Genomic DNA, 24112 nt, shown 5'->3' on the forward strand with positions numbered 1-24112 from the left:
CAATCATTGAGTAAATGGTTAAGATTTAAGAAATTTAAATGAACGTTAAAAACAACTCAGAGTAATCTCTAGAATGTAGAAACTGATTTTATACTCAGTATAGACCATGAATACATAAAAAAATAACACATCGAGTACTTGGGAGTGATGATTGACAGTAAACAGACAGTCAAACCTCATATTGATGACCTAATTTTAAAAGGGAGTTAAGAAATGTGCGGTAATCAGTAGATTACGAAACGATGCGAATATTGAAGAGTAAGTTGAACTTTACACATCATTAATCGCTCCTCATTTCGATTTAAGTTCAACTATACTTAGCTCTTATCTTACTCTACCTATCTCTATTCTTACTTCGTATTCTTAGAAAATGTGGCTCTATTTAGAAGATTACAAAAAATCAACATTGGATTATGCGAGACATTCTTAATAGCAGCTCGATTCACCTCATTTTCGTTAATGTTAGACATACTTGATTGGATGTCTGTTGAGCAAACAGTCACCTACTTGACTGTGATCTTTGTATACAAGCTAGTAAACGGACAATTGCCGGATTATCGGACAGGGCGTATTCAAAGAGCTTTGGATATTCATTACGAAAGAACACGCAATGCCCAAAATGCCTAGATTACCATTCGTCTCATCAGAAACAGGTAGTAATTCGCTATTTTTCAAAGGAGTCATGACATTTAATAGGCTGCAAGGAGAATTAAGAAATCAAAGAGTCCTAACAAACCTCAAGCGATGGTGTGCAGAGTATAGTAGGAATAGACCTAGGTTACGTAATTAGTTTGTATACTATTCATTTATTGATTGAGCCCGCATTAACAACATCTTGGCTTTGTTAGACAATAATCAGGACATCGAAAGAAAGCCTGATTTCGATTTACCAATGACCCTGAGAGCCTTGAGGCTTCAAAGGAAGCTGAAAATGAAGACCGAGGGACAATTGGCTGCATTGTTGCGTTTGCTTGACCGGGAGGTTAATGAAACCGGCCAAAAAGTGCAATAGTACCTGGAGAACGTAGAAAACATATCAGGAAGCAGAAATCACGTCCACTGGCTTCACAACGCCAAGCAACAACACCAAACCTCAATTTCATTAGTCATCAGTAAAACAGGATCGGAGAATAATGACTAGACTGCATAGTTTCGAGACACTTGCGCGTAAAATAGGCTTTGATAAGTTTAGGGTTCGGGAGCCTGAAGCTTTGAGCATCCAATAGGGTTAAACGATTGATTTTATTTAGTTTTTTCTCTAATATTTATATTCCAACAAATAAATTATCTTAAAGATTGTATTCCTCCTCCTCGGTCCTATGCAGGGGTGGAGATGGGACCATCATCATCATCATCTTTGAAACAAACCAAACACAACAAACATATTCTGAATGCTTTGGTTCTGATAATCGGTGGTGTTTTTTTTAATCATTTGCTTTGTTTCAGCTTCAGCGTGTCGAATAAGACGCACGCAAAAATGGGTTTCGGGGAAATAATGTCCCGAGAAAGTAGCAAATGATGTTCTGCGGCCGCAAACGACGCGCCGGCCAACGACTTTCACCCCGATCGATCCGGACATACCCACCGTCCGGGCTGTGACAGTTTAATTGGTAGAGCCGAGGCGGTGAGGATTCCCGCGTGCTGCCGCATGTGCACAAGAACCATTATCCTTTAAACCGCCCGCTCGCACCAGCCTCTCGATTGTGGTTCCCGCACATTGTCTTGCAACAAACTTTGTACCGATGGCCTACAAACATACGGAAGAAAAAAATGTCCCCCCCCCTCCCCTTCTTCAGAAAAACATTCCAAAGCAAAGCTTTCGCCCAAACTGCGGCCGGAATTGTGGCCCCTTCCTGCAGCGGATCGGAGGATCGATTTTTGTGGACGGCTTTTGGACGGCTAGAACGAGCTCGTTTGTCCAACACGCTGCGGGTCGCTTTAAACCCTCACACGCACGCACCGTGAGGGTTGGGGAGCATGTGTGTGCGACCTCGGGTGCCCCTGCACCATTCGCGATAATAATGACATCTTATAAATTTAAAGATCGCCAAATGAGATTAATCCTTTTGCGGTAGAAACGGACGGTCCTGGGGACGAGGCTCTCGCTGAGGCTCCATTTTTGGGAACGGAATGGGCACTGCCACCGAGCAGCAGCCAGGCCAAAACAGCGAGAAAGAAGTCAGAGGCAGAGGAATCCCCCCCCCTGCCTTCTAGCAGGCTCATATTTATGGCAGCCCCTAATGATACCTCGATGGGAGTGTGTGTCTGAGTTGCCGACAATTCGATGTATGTCCTCCGTCCGCCCGCAATTCGGCTTATCGGTTCGCTTCCTACCCGCACGCTCGCAACCGGAGCGATACGGGTGAAAGGTATCGATAGTTTTCCGAGCCGAGGCATAGTAACACTTACCTGCACAGGTGTACGACGCAGCCGATGTCCGAGCGGTGGGCGAGCAACCGAGAAAGAGAGAAGGAAACAAACGAAATTAGTTCAGATTGGTTGGTTCAATTCTGCAGCCGCGCGCTTGGGCCGTGTGCCGCTCAATGTGCCGCGCAATCGAACCGATCGCTCCGGCTCATCAGTCGGGCGGGCGTTACGTCACAGACTAGCACACGAGTGCTGGGTTTTGCGATGATGGAAGGCATCAATGTCGAGCCCGCCGTTTGGGTGCGATCCATTATGTCCCGGGCTAATGGGTTAATTCGAAGCGGGCTTGAAGACGGTCGTGTCGAACGAGATTTGGTTCGACATACAGAAAAAGCGTACGGTGCGTAATGTATTAGGCAGGTCGAGGGAGGGGGGGGGGATTTGCCGAGCTTGGAAAGGACACGCGGTCAGGGTGAAGTTGCCCTGTGCGGATTGTTGCTCCCGCAATTTTAATAGCCTCCAGGCTTCGATTCAATTACTTCCCTTTTTCTACGCGAACCAACCATCAAGATGCAAGTGTGTGAGGGAGAAGAAGCGGGAGAAGCAGCGGAGAGGTTATTATAATCATTCACAGACATGCACACACACACACACACACGCACAATAACGACGCAAAAGAGCAAAAAAACGCTTCCTTCGGCAATAACAACGTCCGCCAACAAAAGGACGGTTGGATATTCGAATTAGGCAGATCTTAGATGCCCGTAGACATCATCATTTGTCACTGTCACCGTGATAGAAAACCTACAAAAGGGTTCACTGCCTACCTCCCCCCAGCATCTGCTCCCCTCTCCCCCCCCCCCCCCGCTGCTTTCTGATGATCCAGAGCCTGCTGGTGAGCCGGAATTACACCCTTTTTGGAGTGGGCTCTGGGGGTCGTGCGTGGGGCTGGGAACGCAAACAAATGTCCGCGGCGGAATCGGATTAAATCGGAATGGTGGTGAAATATTTTGGTGCAAAATGAAGAAAAAAAGCGGCACCAGCAGCGTGGATGGATTGAGTGAATGGGACTTTTTTTTTGCTGCTGCTGTGGGTCTTGAATATCTCCTCACTAAAATCCACGCCACACTTCAGGATTAGCGGAGATGTTGAGGAGCTGGAGGTAAAGATGTTAACGATACACGGCCAACGGGACCGTCCGGCATTGTCTGGGTTTGGGGTTGGGTCGTCGTCGCATTGCGCGGGCTGGTGTTTGTGGCCAGGCATATAAGCCGATGTTGAGCACACGAACGCTTGCGAAAGGATATGTGCGCGTGCGAGTTACTGTCATCTTTCTATTGCACGCACCGGAGAGCACGTTCCGGAGTGCAGACACTGGACTAATTCCCGAAAGCTGACTTTTGAAAGTGGCATTTTAATCGGTGCCCTTGTTGGGATGAGAGACGGACACACACACACACACATCACCGAACCGAATCCAGATGGATGAGCTGCAAGATAATTCCACTCGGGGCAAAGTTCAGCTTCGGTTCGGGGCGGAGAAGATGCCCAAAAGTTGGCGGCGTTCGGGGTTAGCCCGGACCCGTCTTAGCCCGTTCATCCAGCCGCAAGATGACATCTTGCGTAAGACTTAGAACCGGCGCTTAGATCCTTGAGCTTTGGCCGTCTAACTTCAACCAACAACCTCGCCGGCGCTCGACAGAAGGCAATAAAGCATTTCGAGCCACAAAAAAAGAGGAAAGAGCGCAGGCGAAAATAGCAATAACGTATCCTGAGCAGTTGAACCGAAGGATCTGGTGCTACAAACGTCAACTGCTAGCGGCCCAGGGTGCTAAATGGGCGCTAGTGGGTGGGAATAAATAGGACAACATTTATCTGCCCTCCCCGGACTCGAGCGCTGGTTGGCCGTGCGAACTGTCCCTTTGGTTTGGTGGTGCTCTTTTTTGATTGTGTTTCTCTTTTCCTTCGGAGGAGATTGAGGTTAGCGTTGGACGCTGTGTGACGAATTTACGAGTGGGTTTTCGGGAAAGGGGAGATGCTCGGGAATCATCGTTTTATTTATCACTTTTATTGGAACGAAATTGCTCGTTTGTGTAATGCGCGTGCACCCGATTGGCGTGCCAATTGTGTCAGTGATACGGTGGAATGGGCGGCGGGAGTCTTGGGCGGCTAAAAGAACCAAGGGGTGATGGGGGAAGCGGGGAGGAGAGGAACACATATAATGAAGAAATCATCGAATCGCCCATAGTGTCTGACCCCCTAAAGGAGCACACACACCGTTCGACCGCCCTCCCTTTTTTCTCGTTGTTGTTGGTGGAGTCTCCCTCGCGAACGTGCGTGGCGAAAGCGGGCAAGGATTGTGATGTCTGGTTTGCTCTGCTCTTTCTCCTCCCACCCCCTTATTCGCCTTGTGTTTCTATGTATCAGCCGCAACGCCACAGCCCCGGTATCCTTCGTCCCCGGGCCGCCCGGCCGCAGCACAAAACAGACAGCGCATTAGTTCGCCCGGCCCAGTGAAGAGGATAATTGGCAATTTTGTTCAGGCGCGCGCAATCAACGAGCGGTTGACAGCGTCATTAATTTTTTTCTCCTTTTCACCCCACTCCCCGGGAAGAAGGGTAGGATAAGAATGTGTTTGTGTATGCGTTCGTGCGTGCTCCTTTTTAACTGCTTGATAATGTTACTTCTCCTTTTTTTTGGGTCGGCTGTCTGCTTGGTTGGTTGCTGCTGCATGTTGCTCTCTTTGCATGCATGCATGCTGTGTGTACCTGCTGCAAAACGCCGCAGATATAGGGGAGGGGTGGAGGGGCAGATCACCCCCTTGCTGTGACGTCCCTGCAGCAATTGAACCGTATCCAATTTGGTGCGAATGTCCTTCGATTCGGAAACCGATTGATCGATTGAGCGGACGCGTTTCGGGGGCCCCCGTTTATCGGGGACAACAAAACGGCCAACATCCCGCCTGTCCGCACGGGTACGCCGTTCGGCAATTGGCAATTAAATTCCCTCGCCCGGGGGAGAGGAGACGCCCCCCCCACTGCTCACGTACGGCGGAATGCAAATGAATCAATTAATCACAATCACCCGGGACAGTGGAGAGCCTGTCCAGGGAGCGACTGGTGCGGAAGCAAGGCGTAAAGTGCGTGGAGCTGGGAGTGGAAACTATTACCGGGATGATGCCGTCACAGGATCTTGCCGTGTCAGCGGCCTGTGCAAGATGCTTGGAGGAACCCATTTGGTCGTAGTTTTTGGAGTGATCATGTTGAAGGATCATCAAGATCTTGGATTAAAGGCGAATACATAATTTACGAGCAAATTTGGGCAGATATATTGGATTTTCTTGGACAGTGTTAAAGTTTAAGAGAATTCTTCAGAACTTTCCTATTATATAGGTAACAATGCTTTAATAGTTCGTGATCTTTTAAGAAATATTTGAATAGTTTTAGTTTTGAAGATGATTTTCTTTTGGAAAGATCTCAGAGGGATCTCTGGGTGATCATTTTCAAGCATCATCAGGTTTTGGATCATAGATGAAGAAATAATGGTTGGGCAATATTTTTGGCCGATTGCATTAGCAGCGTTATAGTAGAGGAGCATTAGTTAGATCTTTGTTATTAAATAGTTAGCAATGATCTAATCATTCCAGATTTCTCTATAAATCCCAAAATAGAGTTCAATATTAAAGTTGTTTTGAAAGATCTCAGGATTTTATATCAACTGGATCTCATTCTGTTCATGGCAATGATTTTCAATGCCTGAGCTCCTTTCAGCGAGGTCTCGATTAAGATGATTTCCGATAAATTCTTCCGATACAATTGTATGCTTCAGATAAAGCTGAATTCTCCTAAGAACGACGGTCCTAGGATCTACTGGAAGGAATTTCTTTAGAAGGATATCACTCGCAGCTAAAAAGTGTGATATTCTTCTACAGACATAATCCAGAATTTACCAGGAAAGAGTTCATGATCTTGGATTACATATGGATGCAAAGCCCTTGCCTTTGGTTTGTAAAAATCATCTTTGATCACATGAAAGGTCATGAAGCAAACATTTAAAGACGTTATTGTAGGATCTTTATAAGTAATAATAAAGGTTTTTTTCTGACTAAGATCTTTTCAAACGGCAAAGGACCAAATGTCTACAAAGACGCTCAGAAGAAACCATCTCGTCGTCGAACAAACAACCTCTCAGCGCTGGTCAGGTGCAAGTGGACAGGACAACAACAGCTCGTCGGGACCCCATCTTGCAGCTCCATCCATCAGCTGTCAGCGACGTTGAGCGACGGACGTACACGGGTCCTGGGAAGCGATAGCGCACGGAACGGATAAAGCAGAGTGTGTAGCGTAAAGCGAAACAAAAAGAACGAGAAAACCCCCCTTTAAATAACAATAATAAACAGCGCTCCTGACAGTAGGCAGGGCAACTGTCATCCGTCGGCCGACGTGTCGATTAACTCCATTAATACTCCCTCCGGGTGCGTGTTCGCCTGTCTGCCCTGCAGGTGCAACATTGTACGGCACCGCACCGGTTCACTCAATCACGCTGAAGTTTACCTTTAATCGTGGTTTCCCGTTCCTGTGCAGCAGCGACAACAAACGGCCCGAAAAAAACGAGTGCACGGATATCATTTCAAAAAGTAACTAGCCACCGCCGAACTCTTCTCCGGCCTCCCTGAGCCGCGCCGGGCAGGGATGGCATTTAAGCGGCGGAAATGGATTGATTATGTCTCACGCAAACCGGGACGAGCGTATCGATGTCAGCGCCCCAAGAAGTAAAAGGTCGGATGGGGAATGTGGTATGGCAGAAAAGGACAACAACAAAAAACTGGAACACAACCAACGGAAGCGTATCGGATATTCGAGGCGTTGCGATCACTTGACGAAGGTTAAGAATCGCTTTTACCGGGCTATGACAGCGGTGTAGCAATAAAAAAAGGTGCTCAAAGTCAACGCAACCGGCTACACTACCACGGTGTAGCAGCGACCCGAGAAGGATCGGAAAATCCCACCCACTGCTTTCCAAGCAGTCCTTTTCCCGGGGAAAACTGAGGACGAGCAGCAGAATCTCAACCATAACACCATCAATCATGCAATGGGTAAGTTGTTCGTTCGCCCTCCGGAACGGTGGTCGATTTTTCAAGCAAAACAAAAGCATCCCTGACGGGCGAAGGCAAATCATCGATAATCCGGTCAGCAGGTACATCTCACGGTCTGCCGACTTCCGACACTGTCACCACACACATACACAGCAAACCTGTGCGGAACCGAAGTCGACCGCTTGAAAGGCGAAGAGCAGTAGCTGAACAAACAGCACGCTTACTGATAAGTACTATCCCGGCTGTCAGTCGGCAGTGTTGTTGTCTTCCCGCCTGCCTTGTGCTTTGGCGAGCGAAATTAATTGTCCTGCCAGTACCGACGGAGTGCCGTCAGTGCCGGGAAAAAGAAACGAAAAAGGAGCAAAAAAGTAGTCAAAGAAAAAAAAAACATGTTGAAGGCGATAAATGGAATCGATACCACGACGCACTGCGGTGGGAAGTACGAGCGGGCAGTCGGAAGATGCAACTCCGAGACTGGACAGAACGTTTGCAAGTAGTACATGGCCGAACGGTGGTCTTTTTGCTCCGCTTGGTGGCGTTTGGTTCAAGATCATCCATCATCTCCGGTGACGGGTACCTGGTCAGGCAGCTTTTTTTTGCTTTTCCGTGGGAGCGAGCGGGTGATAACATGGCAGCAATGAACGGGAAAGTATTCTTTGCCGGCAGACTGCCATGTGCAGGACTTTCTATTCTGTGGCGAATTCCCGCTTACCTGATAGGATATTGCAAAGCCGGTGCATTGTTCGGGGTTAAAGCGCTGTCAGAACCTCAACAAGGCGAAAGGTGGTATTGACAGATGCGTTGGAGCTGTGATCGACTGAGTTGCAGTACTCGTAGTAAGATCGTTTCACAGTTTACAGTACAGTGAGAGCAACAATCATACAACCAACCTCAAGTACACAAAGCAACCTCAGAAACCGCACCATGCCGAAACCCTGCAAGTGCAAGCGCTTGCAAAAAAACAAACAAACAAACAAACATCCCGAAATCTGCATACTATCGTTGCCTCGCTGTCATTACGCATATCATCATAAATAATTGACTGACCCAGATGAGCAGTGGAGCGTTCGGAGAAAGGTTAATATTGCCCGTGCAGCGTGCACGCAACCACCTGCGTCGAACTCTCACGCCAACTCCTGTTGCCGTCCGACGAAGTTGCGGGTGCGGGGTTACAAAAATATCACAGTGCATACGGCGAGGCTGTTCGATAGCTCCGAGAATCACCTTCACCAGTACCGCACACAACAGCAAGGTATTGGACGAAGTATTACAATGTTCGGGCAGTCTGAAGATCCTGTAGAACTCGTCTGTAGATATCGGGGCTCCGCCAGTACTGGGGTAACGGCCAGTCGTCCACAGTGATTGTTTTGGTAAGAATTTTATGATTTATCGAGACATTGACGATACATCTCAAAATCCCCCGTTGTATGAGTGAGATGTTATTTTATCCAGGGCTACCATTATGTCTAGCATCACCTCATCATACAAAGCATCAGAAACCAGGAATCTGCAAAAAAAAAAAAACAAGGCACCTCCGCCTGCCGGAGAAAGGGAAGCCCTTGCATACCGTGAAATATTTGTTTGCTTTCTCGTCCGTACTGCGGGAGACGTGCGGTCATTAATATATGTGAAATTTTCCAATCGCACACGCAAAACTTCTCCGGCGACTCGACGGCTCCTCCGGTAGTTTCACCCGCGCATCCGCTGTCGTGGTGTTTTGCGACTCCCGCAAGAAAAATCGCCTTTCCGCATGATCAACATTGTACGGCATTTATCTTTCGCCTTCACCTTCTCCAGTAATGTGCTCCAGTTTTCAGCTCCTGCAAGCCCGTGTCTTTAACGTTTTAGCCAGATTCCGAGCTAAGAAATCGCCCAAAATCCAGTGCAATTTTGGGATCGAATGCATTTCCTCCCATACCGCGGGGTGTTGTCTGTCCGGAGGTGGGCAATAATTCACATTCACCGTCCAGGTAGGTCGTTCGAGTGGTGAGTGGTGGGCCACGGCTGCTTTATCGTAACTCGGGCCCTTAATGTATTGCTCGCTGTTTGTCTTTTCCGTAGTTATTTTTTTTTTTTGGTGGAGGGAGTCAACCCAGCGGTATGCGTTGCATTTGCTACCGTGGATTAATAATTAATCCGTATGGGGAGCACTCCCTGCTCTTTCTCGCGCCCCATGAAAAGGTTATGCGGTGCCGAATTAATGAGGCCGTCCACCAAGCACACCAGAAAGTTATTACCACCTGGAAACGTTTCGAACAGGCAATGCTGAGCACAGTTCGATTGTTGAAGCGTGACACCGATCGATCTCTTCATTTTGCCGTTAGAATCGTGGAGAAGCGTATGTAGCCCCCTCGGAGTAGGCTCAAGAGTGTAATCGATCGTGATGAAATACATTTCGATCCGGTCGAATATTTATAGCTGGAGCAGGAAGATTGGGCAGCAGCGATTCCTGGCAAGTTGCCACTATTTTAAGGTTAGCGAGAAGACTTCATCCGTTCAAAGAAGCAGACCCAATAAGAGAAAGACCTGAAACTGATACGCCGTTGTACCGTTGCCGTTTTATTCCAACCCGGTCCGTTCTGTCAACCGCAAGCCGTTCCACTATCGGCTACGAGTGATTATTTGTTTGGTGCCGCTGATTAACATCCTTCAATTGAATCAATCAATTACCGCTGGTTTGTGGCCCCGTGAAGTCGTGCGCCCCTGGTATATGGGGTGTAGGGAGAGCCGTACCTCTGCGTACATAATTGGCGTCCATTTCAGCCCGGAGGGCCAGCTCGCTCGGGTCGCTCGTTTCCTTGCAGGATCGAAACATTGTTTTGGAAATTGAAATCCATTTTTCTTGCTCGCGTGCGTTTTTTTACATTTACTTCGTTCAGACACTGAGCAGTGAATATCCGAGACGATTGACTGAAAATATTGGGATATTGCGTAAAATATGTGACTTTCAACCCAAGAGTTGTAAGATGAAGAGTATTAAAGCGGAAGTTTAAACAACAGCAAGGAACATATTGGGAAATTCGTCAAAACTATTGAAAACAAAAAATCACCAATTCTTCGTGTATAAGTCGCCGTGGATGCTTCCGGAGCACCAAAACAACGAGCTGCTCTAGAAGATGCCTCACCGTGCCTTGGCGGGTACTGCGGGCGCAATGACGGGCAGCTTCTGCCGGGACCCTTGCCGTTTGGTACTCCCTGGCCAGTTGCGTTCTTGGGCCTATTTAATATTTGGTATTTATTTAATGAATGCCACGTAATGATAAATAATGACAGGTTAATAGGGTGTGGTGTGGTCGGGACGGAGCGGACATCGAGAGCACCGGGTGGATGCTTTTTATTATATCGCTTAAGTTACGGGGTGGAGGAAGGACAGTCTCTGGCGTAGTATCTCTTTCGTACGGTCGGAACGCGCGCGCGGAAAGGGTTGCACGACCACGATTTGCAGCCCATTCGGAGCTGTCTTAAAGACAATTGCTATATTTTCCGCTGCCTGGCGTGCCGAGGAAGCGCGGGACGTCCCGCGGGCTGGTAGTCGAAGGGAAGCAATCTTTTATATTGCTTTTATTATTATTATTATTATTATTATTATCTTTGGTGGAAGGAGGCGACACTCACAGTACACGGTTGCACTTCCCGCTGGGTTGCAGGTCGTTGCAGTAATGTTGTTATTAAGCGCACAGCAACAACGAACCAAAAAGAAAGGAAAACAACCCAACAACACAGTAGCTTGTCTCGGAACACATACTCTCTCTCTTTCTCCACCTTTTTTCTCACTCTATAAAGACGTCTGCAAAGAGTCGGTTAAGACTGTACGAGGATGATGCCGAGAGTGGGTTTTTTGAATACAAAAATAAAATGGAAGAAGCCAAAAAACCCATCCGAGCAATCACTTCGCTTAATGGGAATTTCTTCGTCCGATTATGACACCCGAAGTACGGCTGCAGTTTACTGCCGCCTCTCCCGTACCCGTTTGCGAGCATTACAATTTATCTACCGCAGCATTTTCAACCACCGGGGGCATTCTTTTGTGTGTTTCGAAGACAGAAAACAAAACCCCGTAACCAGCGCCGATAGAGTGAACTGGTTGGGCGTTCGCTGGGGGTGGGACGTACATTTGTCTATTCGCACCACACGCCACACAACACCAGTGGCATCTTGGGGCGTTGGGCCGTGCAGATCGGCCCGGCCATTGTTTAGTCCAGGCGTAGAGTGGGCAGAACGCAAGCATTCCATCATCTTGAGCTTCCCTTCGCACGCTGTCGCACCCCGGAAGCTGGCAACAGTCATCTTTATTCAAATTAGCTCCGCTACCCGCTAGCATCCCGTCCCAGCTGGTGGTGTATCTTTTTTTATCTGTCCTTGGGGTATGTGGGTGTGTATGTGAGTGAGAAAGTGTTTACGGTACGGCAATCTAAACTATGCTCCAAATCACCCCAGAATGTATCGCCCTCCTCCTCCTCTCTAGAAGCTGGCAAGAAAAATGACCACGAGCGAATCTTGCAGTTAAGTGAGCGCTACTGTCAGCTGCATACTGTAGCGCCCTCTGGTTACAGTGCTGCTAGTTTTGTGGTTCGATAGTTCCATCCTCTGCTAGCTCAAGATGTGTCTGCAGCAAGCGATTGTCGTGTATGGTTTTGATTTTAGCCCACTTCTAGCATCGTACCCAATCCACGCTGGTCGTAGCGTGCGCAAAAGATCTTGAAAAGATAGTGGTTTCCGCAAAAAAAAAAAAACTTAAACTAAAAACATTTTGCCAATCGATCGCTTCGCGTTTACGGTATGATATGATATGCTGGGAAAATGAGAGGAAAACTTGCTTGTTGCAAATACAGACAAAAAAAGGAAAACATCGTAAAACAAAACAACATTCGAGCGGGAATACATTGATACATGTTGTGGTGTAGCAACAAAAAAAAACCCAACTGCCGCTTTCCGCGAAGCGTTGAGGGTGATAGGGAAAAAACATAGCACCAGCAGCACCAGCGCACACATAGCTGGAGATAAACTTAGCATAATGGAATTGTTTACGAGCTTCCGGAGCACGGAGGACATCTTTTTTGTTGGGAAGGCGAGATACACAGAAACGAAAGATTGATGAGCCTCCCGGCCCGGTTATCGCCCAGTTTTAGTCGGAATCGGTGGAGTTCGTTGACTTCCGTACAAGCGGAGCCTAGGGCGGGCAGGTTTGCAGGAACTGAACCTGTTTGCTAGCAGCCTGGAAGGCAGCGATAGAATAGCTCACTGGGATATTCACAGTCTTTGAACAATAAAATTTTGACATCCCTAATTTCCTGGAATTCGTTGTCCTGGAATCCACTTAATTGCACAGGACAGCCAAGATTGACAGCTTGTGACATCTATTGCAACGATAACAGAGACGGGACGTACAAGTTCTTTGAAACTGACGTAGTTCGTTACCCGCTCCGTCCTGAATGCTCCGATTTTTTGAAGCAGCGAAGGCAGCAACTGAAAAATTGTCACCACACAAGAGGACCCGTGTCCGTCCGCCGCGATTGATTCGCCTTTTAAGGCGTGTGAGTTGAGGCTAATTAACGAAAGGGGGGAGGGGGGGGGAGGTAGTAGTGGAAGATGCAAAAGGGAACCACCGGGTCCAACGCTGATGCGAGCGTAACCTGCCCGAAAGGTGTAAAACTTTAGCAGGTTTGGGCAGTGTTCAAATTTTCCCTCCTTCTGGGGCGGTTTTTTTCCTTGTTGCCGTTCTTGTAAGTGTCTGAGCACAAACACACGGGCGAACGATTCCCAAAGTCAGGCAATTAAGGGCCAATTGGTGCGCCAAACAGTTGGTGCGCGCCGCTGATGGTTGCGTTTCGTCGCTTTGGTCGTCGCGCGTGTGTTCCTCTCGACGCTCTCGCGCAAATCGGTGCCCCGGCACCGGTAGGCTCAATTTGTCAACGGCTGCTGTTATTCGCTGTCGGCATGGTGCCTCTGTAGGTCGCTACAGCAGCAATTCGGTGCACTTCTTGCCGGGGAGCCTTTGCGGAGCGGTTGTTTTGCTGTTGTTTTGTGTTCGATGCGGCGACGATGTCGCGTGCAGACACGTCTAATGGGCTTGCGGTTCGGCCGGTGTCTTAACGAGTGCTTAAAGATCGTCACTTTTACCCGAATCACTGGACCCAATTGGACGCAGATCCCAGGGTAAGAGTAGGCTGGGTTTTTTTTTTTATTGTCTCCCGTGTCATTGGAGCGTTTAATGTAGCGGCTTTTTGTTGGAAGCCCACCGCAAACACCAGACGTGGAATGTTTTTCGCTAATGGCGGGGTTTGGTAGCGATGGTTGGGTTCGTTGTGCATCCAACTGAAGGCTCCCCTATCGAAGACTGTGCGACACAGTGTGCTGTGGAGGAGCGTTAATTTTGCGCACCTAACAAGCGGCCATGAATAATCACCTGCCGGCTACTTAGCACGCCCCACTACGTCCAACTCTCTCCGGCAAGGTGATGATGGTGGTGCCGAAACCGAAATGACCGCACCGAAACCGGGGGATGATCAATGTGCACCCCATTTATCATACGTCACTGCTGGTCGGTCTTTGTGCGCCCCGATGCGGCAGAATGTTGTTGGTATCTTCGCTAGAGACTACACAATTTGCATACAGCCCCTGCAAAATGCATCATTTACACAGCCACACTCAGTGCCTAGGAATAGCCGGTACGGCGAACCGTAGAATAACGAGTTTAATTAAAGTGGAGACACGTTTGACACTACGCTTAGGTTCTGAAGCCGTGTACGGAAAGGTTCCAACACAAACGTTGGCCCTCTGGCAGCCTGGCCCGTCCCCAGCCGGGAAGAGGGATTGATGATCAGGTCAATAAAATCTCGACAAACCTATCGATCAAACGTGTCTAGTGGTGCGAACTGCAGCACACCGCGCGTCCTGAGACCGGGCCTCGGTGACCCTCGGTGCAATTCGTCATTTCGCAAAAATTTTGCTTGCGCTGCGTCTTTCGGAACCTGGGACCCTACCGTACACCGCAGTGTCGCGCGGACAGTGGAAATCTCCAATAAAAACTAGATCAACGATGACTTCCACCAGCGTCATCAGCTCCAAACCTCTCTCTCTCTCTCTCACACACACACACACAGGCTCTCTTATGTCCCTAGCGTAAGAAGGGCAATAAAAGTGTTTCATCCGTTGTCACATTGCCGATTTGGTCCTTCGAACCGGATACCGTGTGCACCAATCAAACTGATTACGGAGGCGGTACGGGGGAGTTGTAAGGGTCATGATGGATTTCTCGTTGGACTCGCGCGATAGCTAGTGTGTCAGTTTTATTGCATGCTCGTGTGCTCGGTGGGATGTAAGGCGGGTGAGAACGGGAGTTTATTTCTTTTCCCAACCTATCTGCACACACCCTTTTGCCGAAAACGAACGTGAATCGCTTCTTCGCTGCAACCGTTCACACTTCCAGCTATTTTGGAAACGACGAGCGGCGAAGACGCGCCCAGTGTGTGTGATTTATGAGCGAAATGATTGATTGGAGGAAGGATCGTATTTTTTTTTTGGCACGGATAAAGTGGTGAGCATGATCAGGGCATGATGGTTCGCTTGGGATGATTAAAATATGCTTTGTTTCTTCCACTTTGCTGGGTGGCTTCCGTGGGTGGCTTGGAGTCAACAATTGAAGTACGATGAGGTTGGGCTTTTGCTCGCTTCAATCAAGCGCTCGGCATTCCACGCGCAAAAGCTGCGGCCGGAAGTGCGTTTCCATTACGTTGCGTTTCTTTTTTTCCTAGCTAGCGGCGTAGGTGTGCGGGCGAGCCGGCTTGGGATGCAGATTATTCCCGGGACGCAGATGATTGGGCAATGAAGCGTCGGCATGATAGGAGATCAAAAGCTAGACCGAATGGGAAGTAGCTTGAAAGATTGAGTGGTTTTTCTTCCTATGTTCGGGTCATCGTTTTGGGCTATTTATTAGACGATGACGTAGCGGAAAGTTGTGAATTAGCAATAGGACATTAACTGTGGCAATATGGGGGTGGTATGATCTTTTTTTTTTAAAAGGACAAAAGCTGCGGCAGTGACTGGTTTTTTGGTTGAAAAATAAAATAAATATAATCTTAAGCGTTGAATGTTTATCGTGAAGTGAGTCATCTTTCTGCAGAATTTTAAGCCTCAAAGCGAAAGCAGATTTAAAAAAAAAATATTTTTCTTTTTTAGTGTATCTACATCAATTGTTTGGAAAATGTTCTTCATAACCGAATGTATTTCTTGTCACCATGAACACGTGTAGGGATCATGGCAATTCCAAAAAAATACAAATCTGATGAATGTATGAAATAAACTATAAAAACTGTTCTCTTACCCGCAGGTATATACATACCATAATCCATTAGAGCTGTAACGCTGTTAGTCAACACATGGCAATCATGATAATCATAAACTTCAAGTAGAAGTCAATGATAGTTCAATGATTCAATACAACAATGTTTCAAACTCCGAATGTCAAGATAAGCATTAAATTTTCGTACATTTTTTGAAGTTTGTTATTTTAATTCACTGTAAAAATTTGCCTCTATTATCTTATATCTACAATTCCGGCAAACATTATCTCTGAACTCAAGTAGATGGCACTAAATGTAAAATTTTTGAAACAAAATGTCGCAATTTCTTGGCTAGCCTTTGGTATGCACCATTCAAAGTTGTTGTTCAAAGCTCTGTAATGTACATGTACATACTCTGATGTAAATGTGTGCAAGAGGAGCACAATAGAAGAACTTCAAAGTAACTGTTTCGCCAGACGTTGCTGGCTATTATAAACTGATTTGTGGTGACAGTGCTGTCAAACGCTCTCTAATCGTCACCAAACGGTGTAAAACAATCCGAGCAGTCTCCGGATTCCGCCAAACACAGCAGGTAGTACGATTGGCATCTGCTGCGGTAGCTCCGTGAAATCCGAAACCACATCCAAACACCTTGATGCTGAGCATCCCGCAAAACCACGCGCCAGCCCGATCCCGTATCCCCGGTTCGGCCTCTAACGCGGAGTTTGCTGCTGTCCACCGTTGTCAAAGCATATTCCCAACGGGGCGGCAAAATAAACTCTGCGATTTTGTTGACAATAAAACTTCGAAACACATCTAATCTGCTCCAATAATCACACGGCTTTCGACCGTGAGCCGTTCCATAAGTGGTACAGCCGCCGAGAGCGCCGGAAAGGCAAAAGCACAACAAGAAGTCCACAACCAGCACACAGCTGCTGTGTGGAACACCCAGCGGGAAACCTTCCCTAGATCTAAATCATCCTAGAGGTGGAGTCAAATAAAAAAAAAAAACGCCACCCAGAGGCGACCGAACATACGGGTATTGCGCAGAGCCGTGGTCTAACTGACGGCTCCGAGGGGTTTAGCGTTAGCACCTAGCAGCAGACGCGAAGCAACAGAAGCAACTGGCCCAGATGAGCTGGCGGTGCCTGCAGAGGATCAGTTTACGAATATTGATTCGTCGGTGCGTAAATTCGACGTGTACGCGGCCAGCGAATGGAGTAGTTCGTGGCCGCATTGGCCGCACTACGATGATTCTTGTGTTTAGATAGCGCAGAGCAGCAGCAACATGTCTTGGAGAGGTTATTGCGTTTTATTATGACCCTTCCAAACGGGGCAGCTCTCGAGAGGAAACACACCATTCGTCAGTCAAGCGCTCAACGCTGCATAGGGGGGGAGGGCGCAAATATCTGCGAAGTGTCTGCGGGCAGATAGGACAACATAGTCAAACAAAACGACTAAACTCATAAAAACCCGAAAGCTAAACGTACCACACAGACACACATCATAACAGTAACCGATACCGATGCTCAACTAAAGCGACTAAACGACCACTTCATTCCTGATCGTTCGGCAGGAGCTGGGATGAGAGCGAAGTGTTGCCCCTTGTCGTCGACAGAAAAGCAACACAAAAAAAAAAAAAATCCCTGGAAAAAAGCGAAATCGTTTGTTTGCCGAGGCTACAAGCGAACATGGATGCCTCCGGCCGCAATCCGGAAAGTAAACGGAATGCCCGCGACGCCTCCCAGGGAGCGAGCTCCAGGGATTGATCCAGGGCGGGGGGAAAAGTTGACAAAGTTGTACACGAGCTGGGTCAGAGCATGTCATCAATGGCACCTCTCGCTCCTCGCCATGTCATCTTGTGATTTCTTAGCGCCCACGGAAACACGGCACCGAAGAACTGGAGAATCTTTGTTACAGCGACGTCGGCGAAGGACGCGCACCAACAATTTAACTGGAAGACAATCGCACAATAACACATTTGTACCGTCCACAGCCCGGGTGCTATTCGGTGCATCAAATTCGTTCAAGTACGCCAAGACAGCACGGGAGAGCACGCTCAAGCGGCAGCCTAGGGAGATCTTTTGTTTGAAGACTTCTGAAGATTACTCCTTATTCCGAGGGAAAGATACCCGCGCCCGACACGAACATGATACATCTGTGGTATGGAAAAGGGCAACAGGGATGAAGATCTGTTTTCCGAACCATTGCAGCATCGCTATGGGCAAACATTGCGTCCAAATCGAAGCAAGTGCAAGTCTGGATTAAATCAGGGGGTATTACACAGTTTGCCGCGTCGGAAAAGTTTTCCATTCCACAGGCCGGTACCCTTACCGCAACTTCAGAGTTTCGCTTTGGGTAGTGTAAAAAGCTTGGCGGAGGACTCTGATTCTCCCGACAAGTCACAGTCCGCCGGCCGTTTTGCGGGATGCTTTCCAATAATCGGTTTGAATCATTTGAAGCTTGGATGATGTCTCGTCTTCAGCTTCAGAAATTCGGTCCCACTGCGAGGGATGTCAGAATATATGTGGACACTGCTTTTTTTTTTTGAGGAATTTTTATCCAGCAATTATATTCGCTATCTCCCAACGAACCAGCTTCACACCTCCAGCAAACGGGACAAAACGTTCCTACGTGCGTGTCTGTGCCCAAATGTGTGCCCAATCACGTCACACGGACGCGGTCCTCGGGCACGTACCGACAGTTTGCGGCGCCGCGTGGCACACGCACCGCGACCAAATACGCTGCTGCTGCTGCTCGTTGTCGTGCTGGTTTTCGAAAACTTTCTCCACCCTCTAATGACTGGACCCGGCTGCAATTGTCGCCAGGCGCTTAAGGGGTAGCGGGAGCCCGAGCAGAGCTGGAGCAAAAAGTAAACACACCATAAGAACCGTTCATAAATTCAAATTTATCCTCTTGCAGCGGGGCAGTTATGTTCCATCGCTCGCAGCGCTCGCGTTCCTGCCGCGCAAAAAAGGTACATTCTGCAATGAAGGTTTGAGCGCGATTACTCCGGTACTGTGCATGTGTGTGTGTGTGTGTGTGTGGGTGGGTGGTTGCAGGATGTCCATGTACCCATGAGCCAGCCAGACGGGGCCATTACGGGATTAGAATGAATGCTGCAAGCGTGTCTGGGGCCCGATGTGTTGCGCACCCTTGTCGTCAGATCACATTTCAGTTTCGATTCCGAGTCGAGTGTGGAATCTTTCCAATCGTAAAGAAAAGGGGAGGGGTACAAGAGAAGACACAGGAACGAGCAAGGTGCCATCAAGCGAGGTGTAATGCTTGCGTGCTATAGAAGCTATCGGTAATAAGTAGATGATAAGGCCCGCCCACAGACGGTAGCGGAGATAATTGCATCCCAGAAGCTATCGAATAGCGCAGCAGAACGGTCGAGTTAGGACGTCGATTGCTTTCGGGGTTTGATTTCAGCCGCCAGATACTGCTGGCGTGTGATTGCGAACGTGTGGGTAATGCACGGGCTGGGCGTCTTATTACACCTGCAAGAATTGCAGGTCCGGGGACGTAACGGTAATGACAGCTCATTTCTGTTGCGCGATCATCGATCACCTTTATACGGCGGCTTACGCTTGGCAGAGAACCATTTGCGAGCTGACGGCTTTTATTCGAACAAATGGATTAGTGCAAGGGTTAATAGGTCGCCATGACGATGATCGATCGATGGCAAGTCTCGATGGATACGAAAAAGGGTCGTGGACGGATGGCGCCAGCACTTACTAAAATACCTCCAAGTAGCGCACTCGAAACGGTGTTGGGACAAATTCCAACACCTCATGTCTCTCGTCTCCATCAACTTATCTCTCTCTCTCTCTCTCACACTCTCTCTTACCTGTGTCAGTGAACGGTTTGCCGAAGTAGCGCATCACGTTCGCCATCAGCGGCCCGTAGCTGAGCTGCAGCCCGTGGGTCATCGTGTGCACCAGTATGCCGACCACGATCACCACCCAGCCCCAGCCACCCTCCGGGTAGTACCGGCGGCAGAGCAGCCGCCGGGCCGCCATCAGCTGCTGGAAGGTGGGCGACGGTGGAATGCCGCCATTTTTCTTGCAATGGCCGGCCCCGTTGCCCAGTCCGTCCAGCCCGTCGAGCGGGCTGCCGGGACCGCCGGGGCCGCCCGGTCCACCGCCGCCACCCTGCGACTGCGAGATCAGGGGCCAGGACAGGGCCCGTATCAGCGAGGACATTTCCACTGTTCGCACTGTTGATTGTTAGTTGGCCGGTTGGTTGATGGTGTTGGTCGTGGTGGTGGTGGTGGTGGTGGAGGTGGATGCTTTCTGGTGCACTAGTACCCGGATGTTGCACATCTTATCGACAGTTGGCACATACACATAGCGAAACAAACACGCGCACTTCACTCCTTAACTAACCCAAAAATTGTACAAAAAAGACCAGTTTTACGACCCGATTCGATTGCGTATTTAAATTGACTGAAAATTTAAATCCTACAAAAAACATCTCCTCAGTGATCCTGATACACTTCTTTAGTGCCGATTTGAATTCAGATCACGATCGGTTAACATTAGGCATTGATTAATTTTTGCTTTTCGCTCAGACAGATGAGAGTGTCGATTCTAAGAGTAGTTAAAACTAAAACGATTTCAAGCAGATGTGTCGTATAACTGCGTATTGAACAAATGTGTGAATGATGAGTGTAAGTTGCAGACGTTTTTAGATCTACAAGAAAAAGAACTTTCAACTAGAGAGGGTCATCCGCGACTTGAGGGTGGAGACTACGGGAACTATTTTCTATAAGTCAATCCAGATCCTGGCATACGCTGATGATATAGACATCATTGGTCTGCGGCTCTCCTATGTAGCAGAAGCCTACCAAGGTATCGAGTAGGCGGCAGAGAACCTAGGCCCTACTCTACCTAAATAATCCAAAACCTACGTAGGCGTGACGTACTGATAGGTGAATGCACCTTTGAAGTCGTCCCAGAATTCACCTATCTTGGGTCAAAGGTTAGCAACGAAAATAGCATGGAAGCTGAGTTGCGCGCAAGAATGCTGGCTGCCAACCGGTCATTCTACAGCCGGAAAAATCAGTTCACCTCAAAGGATCTGGTCGCGCCAAACGAAGCTGGTACTATATACTCTAACTTCGGAGAGAAGATTTGAACCTATGCATTGTGAAGTTGGAAGGAAAAGAGCGGACGAACTTTCGCATTGAGCCATCGTAGCGGAGCAGAGGTGATTTGTTTGTAGTGCGATTTTGTGAATCCCACCGCAAAATAATACGAATAGAATAATGGAACGACTAGAAGATCGAAAAACTGTGGAAACTAATGCTGTTTCTCATATGTCCGCCATCACCATTCGGACGAAACTGAGGCTCTACGCTAATTGGTAATTTCTGGGAAATAATAATGGAAAGGCTAACATAATTGACCATAAATCTGTTTTTTTCTTCAAGAAAATGGATGAATAAAAATAGAGAAAATAAACAGTGAACTACAAATATTATTTCAGTTATTAGTATGATGAACGGATTAAACTCTTTTTGCGAGCGTCCACTGTGCTAAACATTCGAAAAGTAATCCATTTGGAGTGTTCCCTTCCAAATAGCCGCACGAAAGGAGCACTCGACTGAAGGTGTCCGACGTGTGGCGAGAGCCATTTGCCGCGCCCAGTAAGGATCCGGAAAGGGCAGTAACAGATGGATGGACAGCAGTCGATATCAAGCGCGCCGTAATTCCCGTTACCCAGCGAGCTATCAAGCAGCCATCGCCGTCGCGATGGAAAGTGTGGACGAGTGTCCGAATGCAACATCACTCGAGGCCAAGAGACAGCTGCACTTGGCACTGCGCGAAAGAGTGCTTTGCAGTGTGAGTGAGCGTACCGGGGCGGCACATGTTACAGTTCGCGTCAAAAACTAAGGCGCACCCTTCTAATGAAGGGCCCTCTCCAGGCTAATGGAACTGTAGTGTCGGCGGGGGGGTGAGGGGTCTTCGGCACTGGAGTGAGGACTTTTCACTCGAGAGGCTGTGAAGTGTGCCGAGCCGGATCATCGAACGACCCGACTCGTCCGTGTCAGGCCGTCCAAACGCACTTGAACGTGTGGCATGGCCGATGGGTGTGGAAACAGATCGAAGCCGGGTTTTGTGCTGCCTGCCTTTGTATGTCACCACCCTCATCTGCTGAGCAAGAAACCCCCAACAGCTAAGCGTCTGTCGAAGGCTGATGACTTAAGCGCAGGCATTGCCAATGACTTCAGCGCTTCAAATTAAACAAACGCCAGCGTGCAAGATCGAGCTGTATGGCGCTCACTGTTGCGTGCGTGGCACCGCTCTTAATTGGAGCATTTGTCCGTGTTGGCCAGAGCGTTTCATTTCCGATGCACTTGCTAGGAAGGAGGGGGGGTTAGATAGCAATCTGAAAGAGTAGGTCATCGGTAATAAATATCTCAGTATCGATGTCGTTAGTCTCAGTCCTCGCTCCACGGCACCGCTCGATTGGATAGCATTTGCCGTCCGCTTCCGCCACAAGTCGCCACAAGTAATTTTAGCTCAAACATGAAGGCGATGGCTCATCCAAAAATTACGACACCAAAAAATCTATTCCTTTGTTTTTGGTAATCTCTTGCGTCAGTCTCCAATTTTAACATCCCTAACGCAGGTTGGTACTTTTCTTTTCGATACGTAATCTATGGATAATCCCACGATTATTTGCAAAATTTACAACAATGCCGTTGGAGCATACAACTACTGCAATCACCACAAGCTGGTAACTTAATTTCAGCAACAATTGCCCAGAGATTGGTCTCAAAAAAAAAATCAAATTTACGATTCTCGCACTTGCCACAACAGGCACTCTTACACCCTTAATTTAACACCGCTCACTACTACACTTGTCGTAATCCGGTTCGTTTTATTTTACTGTTTTGCACGAGCGCACGCTCTTATGTTCTTCCCATTCCGGCCACGGTTGTCAGCGGTTGCAGCGTTTAGTGTCACATAAAAATTTAATGCGCAACGCCCGCCTGCTCACGCATCCTCCGAGGAGTAGCAAGTGCATTTCTTCAAAATGTTGCAAAAAAACACAACGTATTGATGCATAAACCGCAAGAAAAGATAAAATAACAAAAAATGAAAGGTGACAGACAGATTAAAAAAAAAAAAAACAAAAAAAACAATTGCAATACTTTACTCCCCCTTGTGTACGCTGTGGGGAAGCAAAACTTTTCGTTTGGTTGTTCAATTTAACATTTTCGTGTTTGGAAATGCGTAGGATAATCCCTACACTTGTTTGATGCGTGTGTGTGTGTGTATATATATGTGTATTTGTTTTTGTTTCAAATGCTCTACAATGCCTCTCCCCCAGCCCGCGCCCTCCCCCCCCCTCAACCAACCGTGTCTCACGCTGTTTTGCATGCATGCTTTGGCACGCACGCTCACTCACCGGCTCGCAGGTGTATGGGTGTCGAAATTTATTAATGAATAAATTAACATAAATTTCTTCACCCCATCCACCCCCCCCCTTCCCCTTCGGTTTTGGCAAAGAAAACATGCTGAAAGATGGGGTGTGGGTGGGTTTTTTGGGGTGGCAACCGAGAAGGCATTTGCTACTGTTTTGTTTCATTGCTTCCGCTCGTTCTCCTTGCTGCCAGCTTGACCCCCACTGCCCCCCCCCCCACTGGCTGCACTATTTGCATTCGAGTGCAGTAGCGCCTAGCGGCGGCTGGGGAGGGGTTGGGGGTCGATGGAGTGGCGTTTGGATGGTAAGCAAACAGAACATATTTCCGGCGCGGCGCGCGTTAACTTCGAAACGCTTTGCTCATCCGTCGTCAAGCATCGTTGCTTATTTTCTTCACAGGCACACACACACACACACACGCACAAGTGCGCGGGTGCATGGGCGCGTTTTTCATCCAAATGCAAAATGCTCCCCCCCCCTCCCTTCGCTGCGCGTCTCGCTTTTCCGCCCGCACTCCGTGAATAAACAGACACGGGCGGGGGCATTCGCTTACACGATGCGGTTTCAAACTTTCTTCCAAACACAGCCGCACAAACATCGTGCTGCCCGAAATCGAAACCTCTCATCTGCCTCATCGGCGCCGGCAGTTAGACCTACATGTCGCGAAAATGCGATGCACCGTGCGCATGTTGATCGTGGTTCGGGAAACGGTGGTCCTCCCTCAAAGATGTCCGCCAGCGCTCCGCGCGCGAAATGGCGCATACGGTGCAAACCGCAAGTGAAATGGCTGCAAGCGACGAACGCGCAACGGGGACGTTGACGAGCTTCGAAAATTGATTTGTTAAACACGGGCGTACCGTGCTCTGACCAGGGTCCCGGGGGCCCGATGCATCACAATCAGGCACCGTGCGGCCAGCCCGTTTGGCAGTGTTTT

The 24112-nt window shown here is 48.4% G+C and overlaps 1 protein-coding gene across 4 annotated transcripts in view; it reads right to left on the reverse strand.

The window, feature by feature from the left end:
- LOC120906829 (monocarboxylate transporter 12-like) overlaps positions 1-24112 on the reverse strand; it is a 119037-nt gene that overhangs the window by 45428 nt on the left and 49497 nt on the right. The window contains exon 2 of one of the 4 annotated variants that reach the window (XM_040318897.1): positions 19595-20127. The exons of 2 other annotated variants lie outside the window; for them this stretch is intronic. In XM_040318897.1, coding sequence (XP_040174831.1) covers positions 19595-19949 — 355 coding nt within the window. In that variant the 5' untranslated portion in view covers positions 19950-20127. Of the gene's footprint in view, positions 1-19594; positions 20679-24112 lie in introns of those variants that run through there. One more of the 4 variants, XM_040318895.1, reaches the window with a different exon arrangement.

This window comes from Anopheles arabiensis, chromosome X (assembly GCF_016920715.1).
Source record: "Anopheles arabiensis isolate DONGOLA chromosome X, AaraD3, whole genome shotgun sequence".
Classification (NCBI taxonomy): domain Eukaryota; kingdom Metazoa; phylum Arthropoda; class Insecta; order Diptera; family Culicidae; genus Anopheles; species Anopheles arabiensis.